Raw genomic sequence first — 24,640 nt, 5'->3', positions numbered from 1 at the left:
CTTGGAAACGATCCGGCTAAGAGTGAAGCTATCAAACAGTTTATATGGGGAGAGGTTAATGAGCAGAGCCGATGGGAAACAGCTGTGCGCTGAGAACCAGCTCCCAGGAGAGGATCCATGGCGCCCTCTGGTGGGCAAACCTCTGGATCCCAACAGAAACAGAAGCCCACAGGAAGGGATACAAACAGAAACAGAAGCTACAGAATGGGATCCACACCGCCCTCTGGAGGGCAAACCTTGGATCCCAACAGTAAGAATCAGAATTCATCTGTCCGTCTATTTTGCAAGGTTTTTCAAATGCCCAAACCGCTGATTTTAGCCCATCATATTTTCTGCAATGTGATGCTCTACTTTTGAAATGTTGGTTTTATTGTTGATGTAATGCAAAACTTCCCACTTTTGACTGGTCAGTTCACAGACTATCATTCTTGTTGTATTGGATCAGGGCCACCAAGCTATCTGTGGGCAATCTGAAAAGAACAGTTGTGTTCTTTTTTGCTAGCAATGGCTTTGGCCTTTGAACTGTCCCATGAGAACCACTTCTGCTCAGTGTATTAATTAAACTGTGAAAACCGACTTTAACTGAAGCAAATGAGGACTTGCTTTAAAAGCTCTTTTCTCTTTAACCATTTTGAGTCATCAATGTCATCAGTGTCACAGTAATTTGTAGGTTTTTGTTGGTTAGCTAAATCCTGTGAATATTAGTATTAATATGCTGGTGAAGGTTCTCAGTCATCCAGGTCATGAAAAGCAATCCACTGGACTTGGTTTCCGAGTTTGAAAACGTTTCGCTTCCCATCCTGGAAGCTTTTTCAATTCAAAGTGTCAAGAATAGCATTGAGTTTGAGGTTTTATACAGTAGCCCAAAAAAGCCTAGTTTTTGTTTTGAAAACATGCAAATTGGAACCGACGAAGGGATCCACCCATTTGGAATGGGGGTCATTTGTCTTCTTTTGTAAAACTGCAATACCCCATACCCATCTAAGTGTCTGAAAGGTCGGTCGTTAAATGGGATTGTTGGACTGGCTGTATAGACGAGGTCTTCCACTCCCCTGCGCAGGGGGTGGGGCTGCAATGATAATCGGAAGGGATTACCTCAATAGTTGCATTGTAGGTTTCAGGAAGCTGGAACCTGAGTCCACCTCGTCTGTTTAAGCTTGGTTTTTCTTTCCTTCACACCCCTCTCAGACCACCTATTTTCTTTGTCTAAAATGTGAACATTATGGCCCTCAAAAAAATTTCCTTTGTCCATAAGATGTAAATGTACTACAGAGTCTTGTCCAGAGGAGATCGCTCATCTGTGTTGGGCCATGCATCTGTGGAGAGGTTGTCTGGTTTCTCCAATATAAAGATCAGAGCATTCCTTACTGCACTGCACTGTTTACACCACTCCGCTCATATTTGGTCTGGCGGTTTTGTCCTTATGATGCACTAGCCTCTGTCTAAGGGTCTTGTTAGGTTTGAAATGTACTGGGATTTTGTGTTTGAAGAAATTCCTCTTGAGTTTTTCAGAGACTCCAGCAACATATGGGATGGAGATGTTTTTGCGTTTGATCTTCTCACCATTATGTTCTGCTGGGTGTCTTTTGGATTTCCTTGCTGATTTGACAAACGCCCAGTTTGCGTATCCACAGGTCTGAAGAGTATCTTTGATGTGTTTCTGTTCTTTGTTCTGATGACTGAAAGTTTGTGTTCTAGTGGGTGGTGTGAGTCAAAAAGAAGGTATTGGTCTGTGTCAGTGGATTTCCTATAGGCTTCAATGTTGAGGTTTCCATTTCCTTTCATGCTCCCCAAACAGTCTAGAAAAGGTAGCTTGTTGCTATTGGCATCCTCTCTGGTGAACTTGATGTTGTGGTCAACGAAGTTGATGTGTCTTGTGAAAGCTTCCACTTTATTTTGATGAATGTGTGATCCACAAATATAAACCAATGGCTTGGTGGTGTTCCTCTGAAGATGTCCAAAGCTCTCTTTTCCATTTCTTCTATGTAAAGGTTCGCTACAATTGGTGACACGGGAGATTCCATGGCACAACCATGCTTCTGTCTGTAAAAATGATCCATGAACTTGAAAATAGGCTGTGGAAAACCACTAAGGGGGCTAAAATAACAATTCCGATGGATGATGGCAATTTTTAATGTAAAAATCAAGGTAATAAATTATTATACAAATATTTAAAAATTAAAAAAACCCTAAAGAACTTAAGAACAATTCAAATTTAAAATGACAAACTCTGATTTAGATATTCTAATATTTACAAAAGTAACTTTCTTTTTTTTTTTTTTTTTTTTTACAATAAATAACCTGGTAAAGAAAACCTGAAAGAAAAAAAAATGTTTTTATTTACTTGGCTATAGGGACTAGGTTCCAAAACTGTTTGCAGTCAAAGTGATGTGGCGAGCAACAGCTCAAGGCCTTGAAAGGCACCTTTGAAAGAAATAAAGCGTTTGCAAAACGGCAAGACTTTATCAGAGCTGAAGGAAAACAATCTTGATCTGCAGTTGTGGGAGTTTTGCGTGTTAATTATAAGTCATTTGCAAATTCAAAAACTGTCTGGGTGTTTATCTTAGAGGGTCCTTAATTACTTTGCCACTCCCGGTTCATTCTCTGTACTTTCAGATGGGAGCAAGGAGGCGCAGTAATTGATTGATAAGTGGAGCTGAGAAGAGCTGGAAAGGAGGAACAGGTGACTAGAGGAGGAAGACGAGTATGGGGCATTCATCTGTCTGGATCTTTCTGTTGTGCTTCACACTCTTTCATCAAAGGGCTGCAGCACAAGCTGAAGGTATGTGATGACATTTATATCGACTGTTGCCTGAACAACTCTCAAACACAATTTACTCCATCAGATAGTTCTGCTTTCTATTATTTCTGAGAGTTCAAAGCTTTTTTTGCGACTTCAGTTTTAAATGGCTGCTTTTTATTTCTATAGGCTTTCGCTATATCACATCTATTTGATTAGCAGTCCAACCCATGACTGTTTAATGGAGCTTCCTAAAATACATATCTTGGCTACTCAAGTCTTCTCAAGTGTCCCTTCATTAAACCTTCTCATGTGATTAATTCATAGTGTAGACTCTAAACCAGTTGAAGTTTTATTCAAAACAAATTATCTGCTGGTGCCATGGACACTATACAGTATATATCTTCTTTCTGCAAGCCTGCCAAATGCATCCCATAGATACAGAAGGTTAGCCTTAGGTGCTATTGGATGTCATTTAAAGGTCATTTAGCAAATCAGAAATTGGATATCTTTCACCTGGAACATGATCGACAGAAAATTACAACATAGACTTATAGGAAAACGTATAAATATCTCTGACGTGAATGAAGCCCTTCCTTCTTTAGATTTGCTGACGGTGTATCTCATTGAAGGCAATGACTACAATGTCATTACCTGACCCTACAGGCTATTGGTTCAGTCCATAACACAATATAAACAACTCTCCAATGCAAAAAACAGCTTCCATATGCAATATTGTATATACAATTGAAAACATTACAATTCTTTTGAAATCAAATTAAAAAATAAAACTTAATAAGTTCTTCTTAGGGATCATTGTAATAAACCAGTGCAAAGCGGGGCTTTTTCTTGGGCTGAAATTACAGAGATACAAAAATAAATAAATAAATTAATAGATAAATTAATTGATCTATTGCTATATGAATTTGACGGCCATTTTGCAAGAAAGGGGTTTTGTCATCTGCTAACTAGCTAATGATTAATTCCATACTAAAGATGTCTATTTTTAGGTAAACAGCTAACATTTCTGGAACTAAAATAAATAGATATGGAGAAGTTGGACATCCTTAAGGAATACAAACATTAATGTTAAATCTAGCTGTCCTACCTTTAGGTAGTTTTACACGGCTATTGATGTTCTGATATAGGCCTCCAATCAAATAAAAATTTCTCTAAAGCCTAAATATTTAGTACTGAAAACAAAAATCAGTGTTCCACAGAATCCAAGGCTTTATAAAAATCTAAGAAAAGAATAAGACTTCATCATTGATTAAAGGTTTTGTAGAGGATTTTCCCAATTTCCAATTTTTTCAAAAAGACCAGCCCTCTCCACTTAAAATAAAAATGCACGTGCAAGGGCACGCATAAGCCCAATTCTCACTGTGCACGCTTTGTTCAAAAGTTGCTGTTCTCTTAGCTCATACAAGCCTACTGTGCCCGAACGTCTGCCATATCCCTAAATCCCTAAATCACTATATAGAGCGGGCATTATATAATGGACTTTATAGTGAACTCAGTTAACGTATCGGTCAGACAGAGGATCACTTAGACCACGGCATGGTGCCTGTGCCATCTTTGTTATTAGTAGCCACTGTCTGGTAGCCACAGCCTATGTTGATAGGGGGCTGCTGTGACCACAATTCCCATAATGCTTTGCAGGAGAGGTCTCTGCTCAAAGCATTCCGGGATATATCTGCTTCTTCTGAGAATTTCTTTTCTTCTCATACTCTCCCTAGACACTTTTTGTCTCATGAACCTCGGTCATTTTCAAAGGAACAGCGGTGATGACTACTGTCTAAAATTGTAGGTCACCACAGATATACGCCTGAAAGTCCGCATGCGCAGAAAGCGATAGCTAACGGGGCGAGCACGTAGGACGACCTTACGTAAACGTATCACAAGAATGATTGACAATTAGGAGGACCACTTATACAGATGATCCACCCAGAAATAAAAGATCATCCTCTCTACCTTTAAGTCTCTATATTCAATTAAATCCTTTATTTTTCTAATATTGTTGTGGATCAATTGTATTTTTCCTGTTTGTCGTCATTTTCAAATGGCTTTTTCATTTTGGGTCAGTCCTTCTATATTTATATTTCATTTTTGTTTTTCGTATAACACATCTTTTGAGGTTTACTACCCAGAGCTGCTTAAAGCATGTCATTTCCGTCTGCCATCTTGCCTCGGACCCCGTTGTTGATTTGGCTACCTGTTTTAAGATAGAATGGACATGGCTCTTTGTAATGATTTATCTTCATATTTTTTTTATGACCTAAACCTGCTTTTAAAATTTCTGTAATTTTATCTCCGCCATGTTCTTCAGTCCTAGTGATATTATTTTTTCTCCAACAAAATTTGTGGTCTTCACAGATATGTTCGATTCATACTGCGATAAAGTACAAGAAAAAGTATAGAAATTTTAATACCAATAAGGTGACTTCAAAAGCCAGTTGGCTTCTTGCATTTTATTTAAGGAGTGTCAGAATAAAGGGGAATTTACCTTAGTGTTTTCACATTTTTATATAGTCCAAACATAATTAATTTGGAGTTAGAACTGCAAAATGCTGGGCATTTTAAATTGAAATGCTACAATAAAGAAAGCACTAGATTTTTTTCTTCAAAAACAAAAACAAACTTTGAATAAAAAAATCAAATAAATGATGACTCTCCTTCTCTTATCAGGACAGTAAACTACAGTTTTTTCTGTTTGACTTGAAGTGTATTGGGTTCTTCCTTTGCTTAATCTTCAACTGACAACTAAATTTAAATCATAAATCATTACAATTGTCTACCTACCTGAGGTTTGTTTTAACATGAAAAAACAAAAAAAATGCTTGGTTAAAAGGCAACCATGACAAATAAAAAAAATGTATTAGACTTGTTTTCAATATTTTGAGAATGATTTTGCCCTAAAAGGACATAAACCCCAGACAAACATCTCTCAGGTTGTATATGATCTGTGGTGCAAATTTTAGTCATGACATTTAGACTTTAGCTGCTGCTGTTTAAACTTTTTTTGGTCTTCTAACTGACCTTTTCACAGGATCAGACCCACATGCTGTGCACTTTGCTTTCATAGTCAGGTACAAGAGCTGGACAGGAAACGAGGAAAAAACAGCAATTTTATAGATAAATTGATAGAAGCTATTTAAACAACCCCTGGTTTATATTTTTTCTTGTCTGGATTGGCTGGTTAGAAATTCTCAATGAATAAGTGGCAAAATAACGCATCTCAGCCTTATAATATTAGATAAAAATAAAAGAAATTGCTTTAATATAATATTTGCAGGAAAGGCGCATACTGGTGCTGATACAATAATGCACTGACTTTAAAATTTTGGTCATATACGATAAACTTCATGTAATATTGATTGAGAAAAAATAAAATAATTTTATTTTCAAGTAATTTCACAACTTTAGCTTCAGCCCAGCATTATCTTAAAAAGATTGATGACCTTCATTGAGTTTAAAAGCTTCAACTGTTTTTTTCACAACTGAAATATCTCCTAAAAGTCAACCTTAATCATTCTTCTCAGGAAAACAACCTTGTTAGCACCTTTTTTTCAGCAGTTCACTGAAATAAGTTTGTGCAGGTGGATTGCCAAAGGAATGTCATTCAACTCCGTGCAACTGGTCAAAACTCTGTTCACTCCAGCATGTTTCATTTTAAGGGTTTTTCAGTTCTACCAAATGAGTCCAGTTCCAGGCTTTATCTTTAGAATTTAGCAAACATAAATGATGGTTTAGTTAGAGAACAATAAGTAAAATTTACAATGGAAATATTTGATCAAGTCTGAATTTAAATGGTATTGAGACGCTGCTACATAAACTTGAACAAATTTGTCATGCTAAAAAACTGTGTGGCCAAATTCAAAGTAGTTTTTGCAAAGAGTGCTTTGAAACTCCTCCATAGGATGCAATGATGAAGATTTTATTTTTTAAGAATTATGCTCTTTGTGTAAAACCTGAAAGTAGCACAGAAGAAGGGACCATTGGTACATGAAGGTGATGTCACATTACTGTACATATAAACTGAATGTATAAATTGCAATGAACATGACACTGAAAACAGCACTTCCAGTTATGTTTAGTTTACCTAACTGGCATTGGTCTTTTATTGTTTAATATTTCCATTCTGTTCACAAGGTTTGTACTTCTCATTTAAATGACTTTTTTGCATTAAAGGTTTTGTGTTTATGCTCACCCTGTTAGTTTTCATGTTTCTAAGATACCTGCTCTTTAAAAATGTGAATTGCTTCCCTTGTGTTTGGTGGTGCTGAATGCAGTAGTGCATCACTAAGGGGTGTTTTAGTGGTATTCTGCTGTATATGTTGAAGGTATTGAGCAACGTCTAATGGTTAACAATAGAGTTTTAACCTTTGAAAAGTCTGCATAGATAACCTTCAATAAAAACATTACTAATCTCTCAACTTGTGATGTGTCCTCATCCTTGGCATGTCGATCTTGCCTGCCAGCCCAGAGACACAAACCTCTGGATAATTGATCTGGTTTTCCATCCCACTCTATTCTTTTTTTTTTTGACTGACGAAAGCCCCCAGCTGCTTCTAGCTCAGGGCATCCTCCACGTTTTATGTGCTTTTGCAATAATCGGAGGACTCAAAAGAGTATCCGACTGAATAGATTTGCTGCTTATGCAAAATGTGGCTGGTTTGCCTGTGTGAGATTCAACTCGAAGGATAAAATGGATGCGCATTGTTGTAGTTTTTGAAATTTCATCAATGATTTTATCTCGTTAGTGATAAATGTGCTCTTGCTGAACATAAACCAAAGCCAGAATGTACGCAAAGATGTTGGCTCAGCATGCGGGGGGCCGCAAAAATTGGATTCCTTGTGATATTTGCTGCCTTGATGAAATGTATAGGTGTGTAAGGGTGAATATAATATTGGATGGGCATGGCGCGGGGACATATGTCAGCTTCCCTGGATCCTGGGACAGCAGCCAAAGCAAGAAGGCAAGCAAGAAGCATTAGAAGGGAGCAAGCTCTGTAATCAAATTGAGGACAGGCGAGAATCACTTATCACTTACAGAACAATCAGCGAAGCCTATCTTTTATTCACCAGCCAATCAATGCTGTTGTCACTTTTGTTTATTGCATATGTAATGCCAGAATATTGACTCAAAAGGTGTTTGCAGACACAGCAGATTGTGTGTATGTGTGTGTCTATATCCAGATTGCTTATCTCACACCTAAAAGCATCTAAATATATTCAAACTTAAGTTAAATGCATTTGTTAAGCGTGGCAACTGACCCTGATTTTGGGTGTGTTTACCTTATTATTCTAAGTGTTCCTCATTGCTATACTAAAGTTTTATTGCTGGAGTGCTCAGAATATTGATGGTCTCTTTGGCTCACTTGTGTCTCATTAAAAATTCATGGGGATTTCTGTGGTGAACTGGCTGCATGACAGAGGCTGGGGGAAAGGAAACGCTCCTACATGGTGGAACAATACTGCCCTCTGGTGGTGAGTCTAGAGGACACGTCTCAAATCATTAAAATATTTTCTTTGATTTCCACCTAACGTTTGTTTGATATCATTAACTAGAATATTTGGCAGGCTAATATATTTCTACATAAAATGACATTTTTTTTTTTAGAGATAAAGGATCCTCATATATATGCATGCAAATGTCTTTATGGATTTTTGTATTTGCCAAAATGACTCTGCCTCTGATTGGCTCCCACAGCTCTGGGGGGAGCATTCCTGCTGGAAATGCTTTAAATTACAAAAGCTAAAAGCTAAAAGATGCTTCTTGGATATTTTCTGAATCAATTTTAATGGGGGGAGTGGCGTCCTAGTGGTTAGGGCATAGAGCTTGGAATCCTGAGGTTCTGAATTCCAGCCCATCTGCCACAGACTGACACTTCCTGAGAAATGGCCCTTAACCCCACACTGCTCTCCGGGTGCCGCACAATGGCAGTCCACTGTTCCCCAAGGCGGTGGTTCAAATACAGAGTTAAAGTTCAGTTCTGTAACATTATCAATGACCCCCTCACATCCCCACTATGAACTGTTCTCCCTGCTGCCCTCTGGGAAGAGGCTTTGAAGCATCCTATGCAGGTCCTGCAGATTCTGAAACACCTTCTTCCCCACCACCATCAGACTGCTGAACAGTTGAAAAAACTCCTAACTCATTTCACAACCTCTGTATCAACTGTCAACACCAAACCCAAACCATGCAAAATTGCACCATATATATTTAATGCTCTGAACTTCCATATCGATGTTTTGACATGTCTTTTTTCTCCAAATGCTGTTTACATTTGATCACTTTAAGAAATGGAAATGTCAGGAGAACTGTACAAATTGTTTTGTATACGTGCTGTGTATTCAAAATGACAATAAAAGAAGTCTAATTCTATGTTATACCCCTCAAATCTCCACAGTAGTTTATACATTTACTTGGATCTATTTTATTGGGATTCTATAATTGTGATCTAAAAGGAAAAATCTTTTAGAAGCCTCTACCTGTTTTTATTTGTATTTCTTGTAATCTAAACATAAACCTCTTGCTCATAACCATTTGCAGCTCTGAATATATTCTGGGTTGTACTGTAATGCCGGTGGAAAGTGAGCCTGTAAACAAGTGTATCGCTGACCAATCCTTTGCCTTTGTCTCCATTCACTGAAGCTCATTTGAAATGCACATCACACTTTTTTATCTTTAAAATTTGCAATAAAAAAAAAAACAAAAAATGAAAAAAGTTTTTTCCCTTCAAGTCACAATGTTGTTTTTTTTAAGTAAAATGTTTAATCGCTCAAGGGACAAAATTCCATTTCTTGGTTCTCAGCTTGCAGGACAGCAGTTCAAGCAGACATTGTGTTCCTGGTGGACGAGTCATGGAGTGTGGGTCAGACCAGCTTTTCCAGAGTCAAAGACTTCATCTCAGCCATCATGTCCTCCTTTCAGGACAACACAGTAGGAGCTGAGGGGGTTCGCTTTGGAGTCACGCTCTTTGGGGATGTTCCAAGGTACTCGAGCATTATCTTCAGACATCTTTTTAAATTGTTTTTTTCCTTTTTGGGTTAAAAAGTCATCTTACTTAACATGTTGTATGCTCATAGAAAGCAATTATTTTCTTCTGCTCCAGCTTTTCTACATGACCCAGTTCTGATCCATCCCTTTGCTCTACAGGATGCTGGTTGCTTTGACAGACTACAGTTCACTAGAGGAGGTGCTCAGAACTGTTGGAGACCTCCCCTACGGTGGAGGATCCAGGAAAACAGGCAGTGCTCTGCAGTTTCTTGTAGATTCTGTGTTCAGCCCTGCCATCAGCAGAGACTTTACCCCAAAGGTGTTGTAGTTCATATGTTGAGATCAGTCATAAGTTACTGCACTTGCCTTGTGTTGTTTATTTCATTGTTTTTTTAAAGCTAGCATGCACGTTTGACAAAGAGTGGAAAAAGAACCCTTTGAGGATGACAATCCATGCTGCAAATACATGCATACACTGTGCCCTGCATGACAGGAAATGACTTGCCAGGATCAGTATTTGTACTCCACAGGACACCGAGGCATAAACAAACAAAGTGGTCCACCATTTCACACTACCATGAATTTGATTAAAGTGTCCTGCTGTATGCTTGGAATAAAAATTGATCGTGTGTCCGTGGCTGACGGCCGATTTTCATCTGTTGGCATTGTCTTTAGTTCTATAAAGTAATAACAAAAACGTATTGATTTTTCAGCACTATTTTTGCAGGCTCAATCAAACTGTCAGTACTGTATGACTTGTCAAAGCAGCTGTGAATGTAAAACACACACAAAACCTGTAAATGCGGTGGTCAGCTGCACAATCAGTGACAAATATTTAAGGTCCCCTTAAAATTAAGAAATGTTCTCACCATAGGTTTATTCAAGTTTCATTAAGAAAACAGAAGAGGCACAATTTTGGGAACCCTCTGAAGTCTAAAACACATTATTTTTCTGCATTTTTCTTATTATATATTCATTTTTGCAACTTGGTTTGAAAGTCTTCTTAAAAAGGGTTTAGTTAGTTTTCTAATGTTGCCAATGCTTGTTTCAACAGACATTCTAGCATGAGGAAAATTGGATAATTTCAACCTCATTTATACCAAATCCACTTTTATGAACATTACAGTAGTCATTAAAAGTGAAATTATACTTCTCTTATAAAACATAACATCCCAGCATCCTAGTCATAGTGTGTTAGAGGAGAACGGAGAATGAGGTCAAAATATAACCTTCACTTTCCTCCCAGAGCTGAGCATAAACAAAGAAATTAGGAAAGTCAGTTTTAAGGGGCCATTATGAAATTCCTGATTATGTTTCTTATATTTAGGCGTCTCTATTTGTCAATGCCAATGGAGGATTTAAAGAGAATAATCAATTTTCAATGCTGGCTTCTTAATAAAAAATTTGTCTGGAGGGCAGATTTACATAATTAGTCATGCCTGCAACAAACAAAAATAAATTGAGCATGCAAGTTCACGGCAGATACACAGCTGTTGAATCTGGATCATGGAGAATTATTTTATGCTTATTGTTAGGCTGTTTATTTCATGTTGGGTGTCTCTAAATGCTATTCTAAAATGCCTTTTTTAATGACTGAATTAACATAAAAAATGCCATAAGTCTGATGGGCGAATAAATATTTATAAACCACTCTCAATAGTGCTGCGTATATATTTTATATATTTTATATATATTTTCTGTCTCTTTGCAACACAGATTGCTGTTTTGATCACAGCGGGGAGCTCTGATGACCGGGTCGATCTTGGTGCCAAAGCAGTTGCAGACAGTGGGATAACACTCTTTGCAGTTGGTGAGTCTTAAACTAGGTATTGTGAATTCCTTCAACGTTTCCCCTGCAGCAACAAACTTTAGATTTTATTCAAGCTCTACCAGCCTATCAGATATGTCTTGCTGCCAGAGATTGATGTTCTGTACATTTGAATTCACTGATTCAGTGTGTGTTTGTGTTCATGTGTTAAGTTTCTTATTTGGGTCTATAGATGTGTGTACATATATGTACCTATATAAGAAACTTTATATGACTTTTAATGCATTTGTTGAACTATTATAATTGCATGATCTTAATATTTTACCTCTTTTACCTCTTGTACACTAACCATCCACACAAACTTTCTTCTCTTAGTGACAGCGGTGCAGTAATTACTGCTCATTAGAGGAAAGTTTGTGCTAATAGCAGCTATTTTTCATTAGCAGATTCAGTTTGCCCCATCCGCACCTCTGACACAAGGTCCTCTGCTCCTGCTCATCACCTCTATTGAAAACCTACATTATGCAGCCCTGTTGCCAATAATGCACGACTGAACCAGGATAAAAAAAAATAAAAATAAGAAATAAACAAATGCTGTTATTGTGAATCTTTGACATTTATTTTAGTGAATTACTTTTAGTTGATTTGCAGTTTTTTTTAGATTTTTTTTGTATCGGTTGTTCTTCACATATACGCAGTGCAGTTATTTGTTGAAATGGGTGCTACAGAGTGTATAATTAGATCTGCGTGTTTAGAGTACTCCGGAATATAAGTTTCTGCATCATTTAATCATCTGACTTGACTTACTGCAAATGGTTTGTGTCAAAGTGCTGAAATAAAACCTGTGGTGTTTAATCAGTTATAAATATCTGTCTACATAAAAACTGTGATTCACTCTTCTTCCTATTTTTTTAACTTTATTATGAAGGTGTAAGAGGAGCTGATGTGTCGGAGCTAAGAAGGATTGTGTCCAAGCCCTTCGAGGAGCATCTTTTGCAATGTGCAGATTTCTATCTCCTGGAAACACTTCTTCCTAAACTGTCCCGGAGGTTATGCATCAGTGCGTCTGAGCCACCACGACCTGTAAAAATCACTAAGCAAAGTAAGTTTCCTCCAGCTCCTAGGAATTCTTTTACTTCTATCTAGATGTAGTGAGCTGTAGGGGTACATGTATCAGTTTGGCCTGGGTACATCCTCTACATGACCACTAGAAAACTAGAAACCCAACTCCCTATTTCTTTCTTTCAATGTTTTTCCTTCAATCACTGATTTATCTGTCATTTTATGATGATTAAGTCTCTGGAAGATGCAGTAAAAAGTAAAAATGAATGTCTCACAATTTTAATGTCTACTTTAAAGCTGGCAGAATGTTTTACTTTAATTTGCTAATATTTATTGGCTTCTCATATCTTCATCTGATCTGTGTATTGTCACTAAACTGTAGGTGAAGAGAATGTGGTGGGTCCCAGAGACCTGCAGGTGAGCGAGTTAGCTCACAGCTCGCTCAGGCTTACATGGAGCCAAGCTACAGGTGATGTCACTGGATATCGCCTCCTGATCACACCTCTCAGCTCTAAGGGTCAACTCCTGCTGAATCAGCAGAGACAGGTGAGGGATGGATGCCTTTTACATAGAAGAGTGTAAACAACTTTACCAAATATGTTAACAGCTGTGTGCATAGATACTTACACCTCTAAATAGTTTTTTTCCCTTCATCCAAATCCAATGATTACTTCTATACATGGTTAAAATGGTCCTTAATTCCAAAACTCTTCCCCGGGTATTTTGTCTTATTTGTTTTTGCCCGCTGAGTCATGTAATTTTAAACTCCTTAAAGCCAGATGCTCATCACTTTATTTTTTTAGCTACCTTTGTGTAATCCTTTACAGGTTTCCTACAGTCTAGAACCTCCTGAGACTTGATTTCAATATTTTCTAAATAAATGTGATTTTTTTTTTTTTTGTTGCCTCCCAGAATTTATTTCCTGTCCAGTATTATCCAAATGTTGTCTTTCTTTCTTGTTCCCTTCATTCCTTATAATGTTTTTTTTCCCCTCATAGACCATGGTGACAGAGCTTTGCTTTCTGTTTCTCTTTTTAACTTTAGGTTTCCTCCTATTTTTCTGTCTCACTAATTGCTTTTGGAAAGCTTGTGTTAATGAGTGATGCCTGCCAATAGTTCCTGCAAATGATTTATCCTCGGGACCTGATACAACACTTTATCCTCCATTTTTATGTAATTCTCTGTTCCTGTTACAAATAGTTTGGTCATTTCTTCTTTTTTCTATCCATCTCTTTGTCTTTATCTGGCTTCCTTCCTTCCTTCCTTCCTTCCTTCCTTCCTTCCTTCCTTCCTTCCTTCCTTCCTTCCTTCCTTCCTTCCTTCCTTCCTTCCTTCCTTCCTTCCTTCCTTCCTTCCTTCCTTCCTTCCTTCCTTCCTTCCTTCCTTCCTTCCTTCCAGAATATCTAAACTTACCCACTGTTTATTATTCTCCTTGTTAACAATACATTTATGTATTACTCATTTATCTGTTAATATACATCATAACTGTGTATCTATGAAAAAAGAAAGTTCACTTTGCCAAATGAAAAATGTGTTTAGCAAAATTAGGCAGTAGCTTGGAAACCCTAAAATCACCTGCAGTTTAGAAAATTACTTTCATGATTCTCTAAAGAGGCATTACTCTAAAAGTTGCACTGACTTAATATTGTGTGCTTTCTTTTTCTTGGATGACTGACTAGATAATCGTATGGTTACGTGCTCTTACAGAAACATCATTATTTTAGCTATTCTTTACTAATTATCCCTGTTTATATAACAGCTGAATCTGAAGGCAGATGTGAGCTCCACCATGGTGATGGAGCTGAGTCCAAAGACAGAGTATTCTCTCACCCTCTATGCTATCTACCCAAACCTCATTGGCAACTCTGAAACAATCCCAGTGAAAACAGGTGAGATTTTTCATAACATACAGGGAATCTGGAAATACTCAAAGTGCTGCACTTTTTCCACATTTAGTGATTTTACAAGATTATTCCCAATGGTATTAAATCAATCTCTTTCCTTAAGAGCTGTACTAAAAATACCCTGTTATCTCAGTTTGAAAAAAACTTTATTGTTGCAAATTTAATGCAAATTTAAAATTAAGAAATCACAAATATGCAGGTAGTTAAAGCGTTTCCCCTTAAAGATCCAAATTGAACTGAGGTTCATAACTTCCACTGATTATTCTTGAGATCTTTCTTCAACTTTATGTAATATTAGTAAATTGGACATGAAAGGCTAATCTGGAGTTTGCAAAAAGACACTCAGAAGAATAATAAGAGAAATATAATGTATTGATCTGATTGGACAGATTATTAACTTTGCTAGTAGTATTGCCGGGCACAGTGTTTAGAGAAGAGCAGGTACCATTCATTGTCATGCCATCACAATTCCTACAGTGAAGCATGGTGTTGGCAGCATGGTACGGTTATGTCTTTTCCAGTAGTAGGAATGGGTAGACTGGCAAGGAGAGAGGAGACAAAGAATTATGAATGCAGTGATGTACAGAGACATCCTGGGTAAATAAAAATAGTCTCGGGCCCTTCAGACTGATAAGCAGATACTTTCTTCAACAGGACAACAATGAAAAGGACACAGCTTTAATCAGATTGATATTGCCCAGATGTCCCATTCAAATAGATGAAGCATAAGAAGAACTGCAAAGAAGAAACCTTTAAGATAGCTGGGCAAAGCTTATAGCAGCACATTTAAAAGGACTCTGCGCTTTTTAAAAATTTTTTTTAACATTCATTTATTGGTCTGTAGCAAACTGTGGGACTAGAATATGTTCATAGGTGCCAAATCCATTCGATCTCCACTAAGTAACCTGTTGCAATAGGAAAAAGAACAAGAACATCATCTGTATGTTCCTTATAAATCACTAGAGACTAGACTTTGATGAAGCTCTTGCTAATAAATCTATACACATTTTTACATTAAATCTGTTTAAATTAACTATTTGTGATTTGCTCTAATATCCATATGAAATGGGTAGAGTGGTAGTTCTTTAATTACGTTGAAAACTACTAGATGGCCTGCAGAAATACATAACTTCCCTTCTCAGGCATAATGGACAAAAACTAGTTCTGAGGAGCGTGAATTCTGTGTTTCTCATCTTTACTGTTACTTTAGTGATTTGAATAATTACCTACTGTATTTCTCTCATCAATGGATAATATACTAACAATCCAAAAGGCTAAATTAGGTTAGACATTCCTCCTAAGAGTATCAATGCTGCTGGTTAGAGGGGAACTGCTTGTTCAGTTGCTGCACAAGAACAACAAATCAGCTGTTAGGGGTGGTCAATGATTGTAATACATACAGTAGCCCCCACCCGTGGCTGTAGCATGTGGAAAAAGTGCAGAGCTGGGGGCACTTTAAATAAATGTATAGCTTTTATTATTATTATGTTATTTTTCAATACTACTTCCACGTCCTGCTTTTCTCTACCAAATGCTTTTCTTTCCATTAGCTTCGTTACCCAAAGTATCAAACTTCCGTGTTATCGAAGAAGGTCCCTTCTCTCTACGTCTTGGCTGGACACCTCCTCTGGGAAAGCTCAACGGGTTCAAGATCTTTATACCTAGGTGTAAGTTGACATCTGTCAAGATTATTGACTTTAAAGTTTGCATAGCAACAGTGCCTTGCCAAAGTATTTATGTCTTAAACATTTTAAGATTATTTCTCTTAAAGCACAAATTTGACAGCACTTTCTTTTCTGCTGTTGCAATGTTATATTGGTAGAAACATTACATTTTGTTCATATCTTAACAGGAAACCTGCTTGTCCATTGTAAAACAAACAATATGTCTTATGGTTTCGTTTAATCAGTGGCTTTCCATTTTACACTCTTCAGTACAGCCATAGTCATTGTGTAAACCTATTCTCCATTTTGGCTTTTGATCTGTTCAGCTCCTCCGGATTTAGCAATGGGCCTTTTGGTTCCTTGAAATTAAAACTCTCTTTATATTTCTATGTTTGCCATTGTGCAATAGTCTACATTTTTGGTTAGTTTTTTTTGGAAGAAAGTTTAAAGAAAGTAAAAAAAGGCTTTTGGAGTTTGAATACTTTTTGCAAGACACTGTGTGAAAGGTTTGTTTGAGTTAAAGACTCTTTTACATTTTCTTAAATACTCTTCAGCCAACAGACCAGGATTAACATACGAGCAGCTGCTTCCTGGGGACATCTCCTCTCATGTGATTGACAGCCTGGAGGAAGATAAAAAGTATACCATCAGTATCTATGCTGTTTATCCCGAGGGGCCAAGTGAACCAGTGTCCATAGCGGGAAAAACACGTAGGTTTACAAAATGAAATCACTTTGTCCAAACAATATTGACTGCTGCATTACCTTTTCATAATGAATATCTCCTCATCTTAAAAAATACTGAATATCTAAAGAGATTATATGGCATAGTCAGTTAATAGATTTATTACAAGACAAAAAAGATCCCTGTGTAGTACCTCAATATTTCCACAGGAGGGGGGTGTTGTTCTAAAATCAACCTGTCAGGAATATACCTCATCATCTCCACAAGATCTTAGCATCTTACACTATAGTAACACCTCTAACCATAGAGGGAAATGGATTAGAAGGTTTTGAATATATATTTTTTGCATAAGTTCTACTTGCTAAGTTTGGTTATGAAATAAAAAAAAATGTTGCGTCATTATTAATCTCAGCTATGTGATTAAAATGGAACAGCCTGCCCCTCGGTCTGCAGGTTCTCACAGATCTGCCCCATTTGAAACCCATATTAGAATAATTTTTTCAAACTGGCTTTTAAAACTTGGAAAACACTGTTTTATATTTTTGTTTTTTACAATGTTTTAATCTTATTGTGAAGCACTTTGGTCTTCCTGGTGTTGTTTTAAAGTGCTACATAAATAAACATTGACTAATAAAATGCTGCATAACTTCATCCCGTGCTTTTGCAATGTCTCTAACAGTAAAAGTAGTACCAGTTAAGCAATTTTTGGTCCAGAATGCCACCACAGACACTGTGCAAGCAAGGTGGCAATCAGTCAAGGGAGCAACGGGATACCGTCTGACATGGGCGTCCCCAGGTACTGTGCATATCTATGAATTTTTGTCTTTAGGAAGAGACGATGTATCGTTTGTTCAGTTTTTCTTTAACAAAAAAGTTTTTGTATCCTCATATGATCTGCTTTTCTCATTGTTCTGCAGATGGCCACATAGAGAACATCAACCTTGGAGATAACTTCAACTTCTACATGATCCAGGGCCTTCACTTAGGCTCTGAGTACACAGTCACAATTAACCCCATCTTTGGAGACATTGAAGGGCCAGTCACCACCAACAAAGTCAAAACATGTAAAACATTTATACCAGATATAAGATGTTACAGAACTTAGTTGAAGCATGAGTTGACCTGTTATTGCTTTCAGTCATCTTCTGGTTTGGTTTTTGAAACATTCCTCTGATTTTTTTCTGTTCACTTTAAGATCTAAGTGTCTTAGTTTGCTATTACCATCTAAATGAGAGGAAAAATAACTAGAGTCAGTATCTATGTTTAAAACCAGATATTTACTGGATAAAAAGGAACTAATGTTTTTTTACTGCTGTTGCAAATTGAAACAGATTTTTTTTACTAATTACAGACTGTTTTCGATTAAAGGCAAAAATAACAGATTTCTTTAGCTGTCTTGATTTGAGAGTGGACTCTGACTTGAAGCCTTGTATAACAATACTGGTATATAATAAAATAATTTGGGAAGATGCAGCCACAGTAAAAAAAAAAAAAAACTTTAGCTGTTAGCTATAGATTAAAACGCTACTTGGCCTGTAGAAATCCATTACTCTAAAAGCACTAATGATGAAACCAGTTAGATTGTTTTTCCACAGTAACAAGTACAACATCTACAACCGTGACTCGGCCTCACCACTTAATACAAAAAGAGTTGACAAAAATATCAAACTTTTTTCGGAATCTTGTGAGCGAATATTGTGAACATTGGACCAAATTCTTATAGTTTTGCAGGTCATTGAACTAAATGCTAGATATTAAAAAATGGTGTGAAAAAACATCTCTCCTAATTCTGGTTTACAGAAAATATAACTATTTAAGTCAATCCTAACTGACCTAGAACAGGAAAAGTTGTCAGAAAGATGTTTTTGTAGAGTGTGTGCATTTATTTATTTACATATTTAATTACTCTTGACTTTTTAATATTTCTTTCTCTCTTTTTTTCTCTTTCTTTCAGTGGAAAGCAGTGCTGTTCAGACTTTAAAGGTCTCCGCTGTAAGCACCAATTCAGCTGTTGTGTCTTGGAACAAAGTCCCAGGGGCCACAGGTTACAGGCTGGCATGGGGACCCACCCCAGGTACTATATATCTTTGTTTTAAAGGTTCCTCCTGTTTTCAGTTGTTTATCATACAACCATTATTCTTAGTCAGGCTATAAAGCACAAGGTTTATCATTCTCTAGCATCTCTTTTTTTAGAAGAGCTTTACAAAAGCCAATAATACTGAAGAACTGGAGCAATAAAAAGTATTAAGTCACGTACTGATTATGCAAATTATCTGGTGTCCTTTTAGATGTGTCTCTCTCCCTACACAAGCAGGGTCCAGGGGGCACAGTACCCTAGGTCTCATTCAGTCCCTCTTTGGCCTGTGGGCTGCTGCTCATGTTCTTCACTAACGACCTACCTCTGAGCGAGCCGTATGCCTGCCGTAGGGTGTAGTCTCTGTGGCCTTTCGGAGAATAATTGAAATGGTTAAGGTTAATAAAACACAGGGTACTAATCCAACAATACGGTCAGCCTACAACGATGCTTGAGGCAGTCTGGATTTAATATAGTGAGTCACACAATTAGGATTCTGTCTTGAGATATCCTGTTTGTTGGGCAAATCTGATGTGACACATGCAGACAACCAGCTTCTCTCCCTGAAAAAAATCATTCATACATCTTTTGCATCGACTCAAGCATATTTAGTTACTTTAACACACCTGTTTCATGTACCACACTGCTAACATGAAACAATTGTGTTAAAGTAACTAAATATGTTTGAGTTGATGCAAAAGATGTATGAGGACACATAAATAAAAAAAGTAAAAGGGCCAATATTTATATCTACATGCATACTTAGGAAAATAAAGCTTGTCAGCAGCTAGTTGGGGAAAATTGACTATTGGGGAGAAAAGGGAATTACAGATGTCCATGGTGAAAGATATGAGGACAGAAAGCTATACTGAAAGAAAAAACTAAAATATTGCTTTTATTGTTTATAGAGTTTATTGGCAGAGATCGTCCAAGACAGTTGGCTTTGAACAGCAGCACTACAGAGTACAAGCTAAAGAACGTTGCCCATGATACAGAATACGTGTTGACACTATATGTGCTGTTTGGGTCTGCTGTTGGGCCTGGGATCTCTGCAACCTTCCGAACTTGTGAGTAATTAAGCATTTTATGAATCATATTGTAATTAACACCTGTAGGTGATAGGAATTCAACACATGAATGTCACAAATCTGCTTTTATTGATTGCTTGGAAAAATGTAGTTTGCTTCTGAACTTTTGGAAAAAAGTGGAAGACTGGAGCTGATGGTTGGTGCAGGGGTAGAATGTATCACCCACGCACAGAAGCCTGAATCCTCGAGTCGGGCATCCCTGTTTCATGTCCTGATCTGGAGAAACCTTTGCTGCATGTCTCCCCATTTCTCCATCCATCTCATATCAGTTCACATGATTAAAAGGAAACTGGGACAAAATTAAAAGCATAAAAAAATTTAAGACTGTCAAAAGTATGTTCCAGCATTTTAACCTAGTGCAGCCCTCTATACCCAAGAAAAGCTTATTATTAACTCTGTTTTTATTATATCTTTTTTGTTTGTGTAAAGTGGTGACAGGAAACCATGTGTAAGGCAACCGCAATGCTGAAAGTTTTGCTATAGAATACTTGGAACAATGTTTGCCTAGTGTGATTGTGATCTTTTCTAGCTTTTATCAGATTTTTTGGATTATCAAACCATGTACAACCAGATACAGTATGTTGTTAACCACGAAAACAAACACTATTACCTAATTTTGAAGTTTCTAAGATGAGATCACAGTGGTTTGAGGGAGCTTGGTTTAAAAGTTCAGAATGGTCAAGTGAAGATCTTCATGCCTGGTTGGGAATTCACTGTGCCTTTAAGACATTACAAACATAGCCCCTCAAGTCTATGCACACTTTGCCAGTTTGGGTTAATCTGACAATCCTAAAAATTTCTCCTTTTTCTGTGTAGTTAGATAATGAATAATAACAAACTTGATATTTCAATTGAGAAAAGAAGGCAAACTAACAAGACCCTAACGAGACAGTGTGTGACACGTAAGGTAAAATTAAATCCATCATTTTAATGATTCATCACTGTTTTCTTTGTATGTTCAGAATATTTAGGTATTTGTGTTACTCATGATGTTTCAAACACAGTTCAGCATGTGTTGAGATGCTTTTGGACTTTCTTGTGTTTTGTCCCTTTTGTTTTAGGTGACATTTCCAGTTGAGTGGTCTTTAGATTTTGGTATAGTAAGGTTTCTTTGTGTTTAGTCTTGGCTGTTGAGTGTATTTTCCTTAAATATGCAATTCAGTTCAGTGTTCACAACACATGTCTTCTCAAGACACTTTACATACTGTCAGACTGGTTCAAAGTTTTCTATCTAAGGAAAACCAGCTGTTTGCATTGACTCAAAAGCAATCCCTCAGACCAAGAATGCTTGTAGTGACAGTGAAGAGAAAAAAAATCCCATTTAACAGGAAGAAACCTACAGCAGAACCAGGCTGTGTGAGTGGCCATCTGCTGAGGCCGACTGAGGTTCAAGGAGACAGAAGCAGACATAGAAAAAGAAGCTAAGATAGAAAAGGCAACTGTCAACTAGCTCCAAAGGTGGCCCCATCCAGGAAACACACAGCCGGGAAGAAGAGCTCCGAGCAAGCTCCCATGTCGGAGGATAAAAGAGAGCACATACAGTTAGTCACAGTCAAAGAAAAAGAACTACACTGAAAAACAGACCAAGCCCCGAAATCTATAAACAAAAGCGTTGATGGCAGCAGCACAGCTGATATTTCTCTCCGGGAAGGTGTGACAGCCAAACTGAAACAGACCAGATGAAGCTATGATGATGAGAACAATCAGAGAGAGCTACAAAATTCTTTAGAATGGGACAGTAGAGAGAGAATAAAGCAGAATGATGAAAATAATGCCCTATGTCCTCCAGCAGTCTAAGCCTATAGCAGCATAACTATAGAGATATTCAATCTATTCTAACTATAAGCTTTATCAAAAAGTAATGTTTTAGGTATTGCCTTAAAATTAGACAGAATCTGCCTCACAAACTAAAACTGGTAGTTTGTTCCGCAGGAGATTCTTTATGTGAATTGGACTTGCCTCCCTCCAATGGTACTGTTATGGCCTGTTTACTTTATTCCTACTCTGTTTCCAAGGTTCCTGGTTCCCTGGTTTGCTTATGTGTGTTCCAGCTTCTCTGTGGTTCAGTTGTTCTTAGTTTTAGGACTATTTGTCTCTGTTAATATATCTAACAAAAATCACAAATCCTAAAAAGGTTCTTGACATTTTCTAAAAAAAAAAAAAAAGATATAATACCTTAATAAGGTCCAATTAATTGCTGTATTAGTGAATGAAGATGCAAAATAAAAAAAACTAAAAATTATTATTTTAAAGATGCAATAAATAAATGAACAGTAAATCTTAATGTTTGTATGATGTGCTAAAGGGTACTGCTTTTATTTCTTAGCTCCTTTAGGTTATGTGTCAAACTTTAAGGTGACGTCGTATACCAGTACCTCTATAGCAGTAGAGTGGAGTCCCATTGTTGGAGCAACAGAGTACAAACTTTCCTGGTACACAGGTAAGTCATTTAAATCAGTCCTTTGTTTAACTATTAGTACTCAATAATTTGTATGGTATATTCACATACCTCATGCTGTTTTATACTTCAAGATGATAGCAAACCACAGTTCCAGTATTTGGACCGAAGTGTCCTGTTGCACCAGATTAAGGATCTCAACCCACAGACCATCTACACCATTACCATCTGTGCAGTTTATGGAAACTCAGAAGGACCAGAGATCTCTTTGTCTCAACTAACGGGTAAGAATATTCACTGCAAAAAAAACATGATCAGTTGGTCCAGATATTAGATGCCAACTGTCGCTCATGTAAATGCTCAACATTATGCCAAGTTTCTTTGGATAGCTATTTTTCCCTTAATGGCAGTTTTGAAAACGTTTTTTTATAAACTATCTTATTAGCTACTCTTTAATGTTATATTTTATTTTAAAATATGAATGTATGTTTTTCTATTAGCTGCAGTGTCACAGACGGAGCCAATCCAGCCAGTTAGGGAGTTGAAAGTTGTGGACATTGGACTTAATTCCTTCACCCTGTCTTGGAAGAAAACACCAGGAGTTTCAGGATACAAAGTTTCCTGGATTCCCTTTCTTGGTAAGGGACTGCTTAAAAAAATTAACATGATATACTCTACAAATTAGTATAGTCACCCAATTGCACAACATGAAATCAACATTCTTTTTGTGTTTGAGTTCTTTTTCTGGTCTCTCGTGTCTCATCATGTTAGTGTTTCAACCTGGTAACTCCTCATAGCAGTGTTGTTTAAAACTTTTATCTCCCATACATGCTGAATTCTAATTATTTTCTATACTAGGGGGTAAAGAAGAGTCCCAAGTGGTACCTGCTGCTTCCACTACCTTCACCATGGGCAACCTTCAGGAGAGCTCGGCATATAAGATCCAGGTTTCCCCTGTAGTTGGTAGCAGAGAAGGTAGTCCGGTTCTGGTAACTGCACGAACTTGTGAGTCTTTTATTCCATTTACATTTAGCAGACATTTATTACTAATTTGCATGCAATTGTGCAGATTTTAAAGCTAGAGGAAATTGTGTCAGGAGGGAAAGGGAGAATAAAATAAATAAGACAATCACTAATATTTGGAAATCAATTAGCTTTACATATTTCATCTTAATTAGTTTTGTATACATCTCCTTTAGTGGATCTTGCAAAAGTGGAGGGATTTTCTGCTCTAAACACGACTGAGAGCAGCACAGTTCTGAACTGGACCCGTGTAGCAGGAGTCTCTGGCTATCTTCTCTCTTGGAGGCATATTTCAGGTCAGTGTTGTTACAGAAAAACTGTACTTTTGGATTATTTTAGCATGTCTGGTAAATGTCAGTCAACCCACAAGTTATTTCAATATGAGAGATGATTATTCCTCACCAGTTCTTTTATTGAATGTACTCTGTGTGTTTTAATATAAGAAACATAAGAAAAACATACAAAAAAAAATTGGAGATAAAAAAAAAAAAATTGGATTGGCAGAGCAGCATATAACAACATACTGCTCAGTTCTTGTGGAATAAAATCGCACATTTCTTTTTTACAGTGTTGGAGACAAAAACCGAAACTCTGGGTCCTGCCTTTTCATCCTATAAGATCAGTGACCTGCAGTATGGCAGAACATACATTTTCTCCATCAGGCCTTTGTATGGAGAAGTGGAGGGACCTATAAGCACCGTATATCAGAGAATACGTAAGAATCTGCACTAACACTTGCATCAAGTATCTATGAACTTCTGTGTTTGATTAGACAATCGATTGTATGTTAATATTCAGTATTTGTAGACAGATTTTTCCTATGGATCAAAGGATAAAATCAGTGCTTCGTAGTAACTAGTTACATTTACTCGGTTAGTAATTTTCAGAAGTAGTTTAACAGCATTTTACTTTTAATTGAGTAAAAATATTTTAGAGTATCACTACGTTTAGTTGAGTAACATTTCTAGCTACTCCGTCCAAGTAGCTTCACTTAGTGGAGAAAAAGCTTGTTTTAAACAAATATGCATCACTGAGAGGCACTTTTTTGGGTACCCAAAGCCTATTGGTTAAACGTTAATTTCTACCTGCTGAGTCTACCTTACTATTCGGATTTTAGATGATAATACAGTAAAAATTGTTCTGTTATTTAACCTATATAAATACTTTAAGTATTGATTAAGTTTTATTACTCAAAACAATTTAAATATGTTGTTATGATCATGGGTACTCCCTAT

The 24,640-nt window shown here is 37.0% G+C and overlaps 1 protein-coding gene across 4 annotated transcripts in view; it reads left to right on the top strand.

Moving 5' to 3' along the window:
* Positions 1–24,640, top strand: part of col7a1l (collagen type VII alpha 1-like) — a 117,975-nt gene that overhangs the window by 7,164 nt on the left and 86,171 nt on the right. For all 4 annotated transcript variants that reach the window (XM_038298510.1, XM_038298502.1, XM_038298488.1 and 1 more), the window contains exons 2-20: positions 2,617–2,782; positions 9,556–9,736; positions 9,900–10,059; positions 11,457–11,550; positions 12,437–12,610; positions 12,953–13,116; positions 14,330–14,459; positions 16,025–16,141; positions 16,693–16,848; positions 17,502–17,618; positions 17,740–17,886; positions 18,777–18,896; positions 19,805–19,963; positions 22,311–22,424; positions 22,517–22,666; positions 22,883–23,020; positions 23,241–23,387; positions 23,582–23,701; positions 23,974–24,120. In XM_038298510.1, coding sequence (XP_038154438.1) covers positions 2,707–2,782; positions 9,556–9,736; positions 9,900–10,059; positions 11,457–11,550; positions 12,437–12,610; positions 12,953–13,116; positions 14,330–14,459; positions 16,025–16,141; positions 16,693–16,848; positions 17,502–17,618; positions 17,740–17,886; positions 18,777–18,896; positions 19,805–19,963; positions 22,311–22,424; positions 22,517–22,666; positions 22,883–23,020; positions 23,241–23,387; positions 23,582–23,701; positions 23,974–24,120 — 2,611 coding nt within the window. In that variant the 5' untranslated portion in view covers positions 2,617–2,706. The remainder of the gene's footprint in view (positions 1–2,616; positions 2,783–9,555; positions 9,737–9,899; positions 10,060–11,456; positions 11,551–12,436; positions 12,611–12,952; positions 13,117–14,329; positions 14,460–16,024; positions 16,142–16,692; positions 16,849–17,501; positions 17,619–17,739; positions 17,887–18,776; positions 18,897–19,804; positions 19,964–22,310; positions 22,425–22,516; positions 22,667–22,882; positions 23,021–23,240; positions 23,388–23,581; positions 23,702–23,973; positions 24,121–24,640) is intronic.

Source organism: Cyprinodon tularosa, unplaced genomic scaffold, assembly GCF_016077235.1.
Source record: "Cyprinodon tularosa strain WSP-4 unplaced genomic scaffold, ASM1607723v1 ctg111, whole genome shotgun sequence".
NCBI lineage: Eukaryota > Metazoa > Chordata > Actinopteri > Cyprinodontiformes > Cyprinodontidae > Cyprinodon > Cyprinodon tularosa.
Note: the sequence above shows the minus strand (reverse complement) of the source record. Positions and strands in the feature narration are given on the sequence as shown.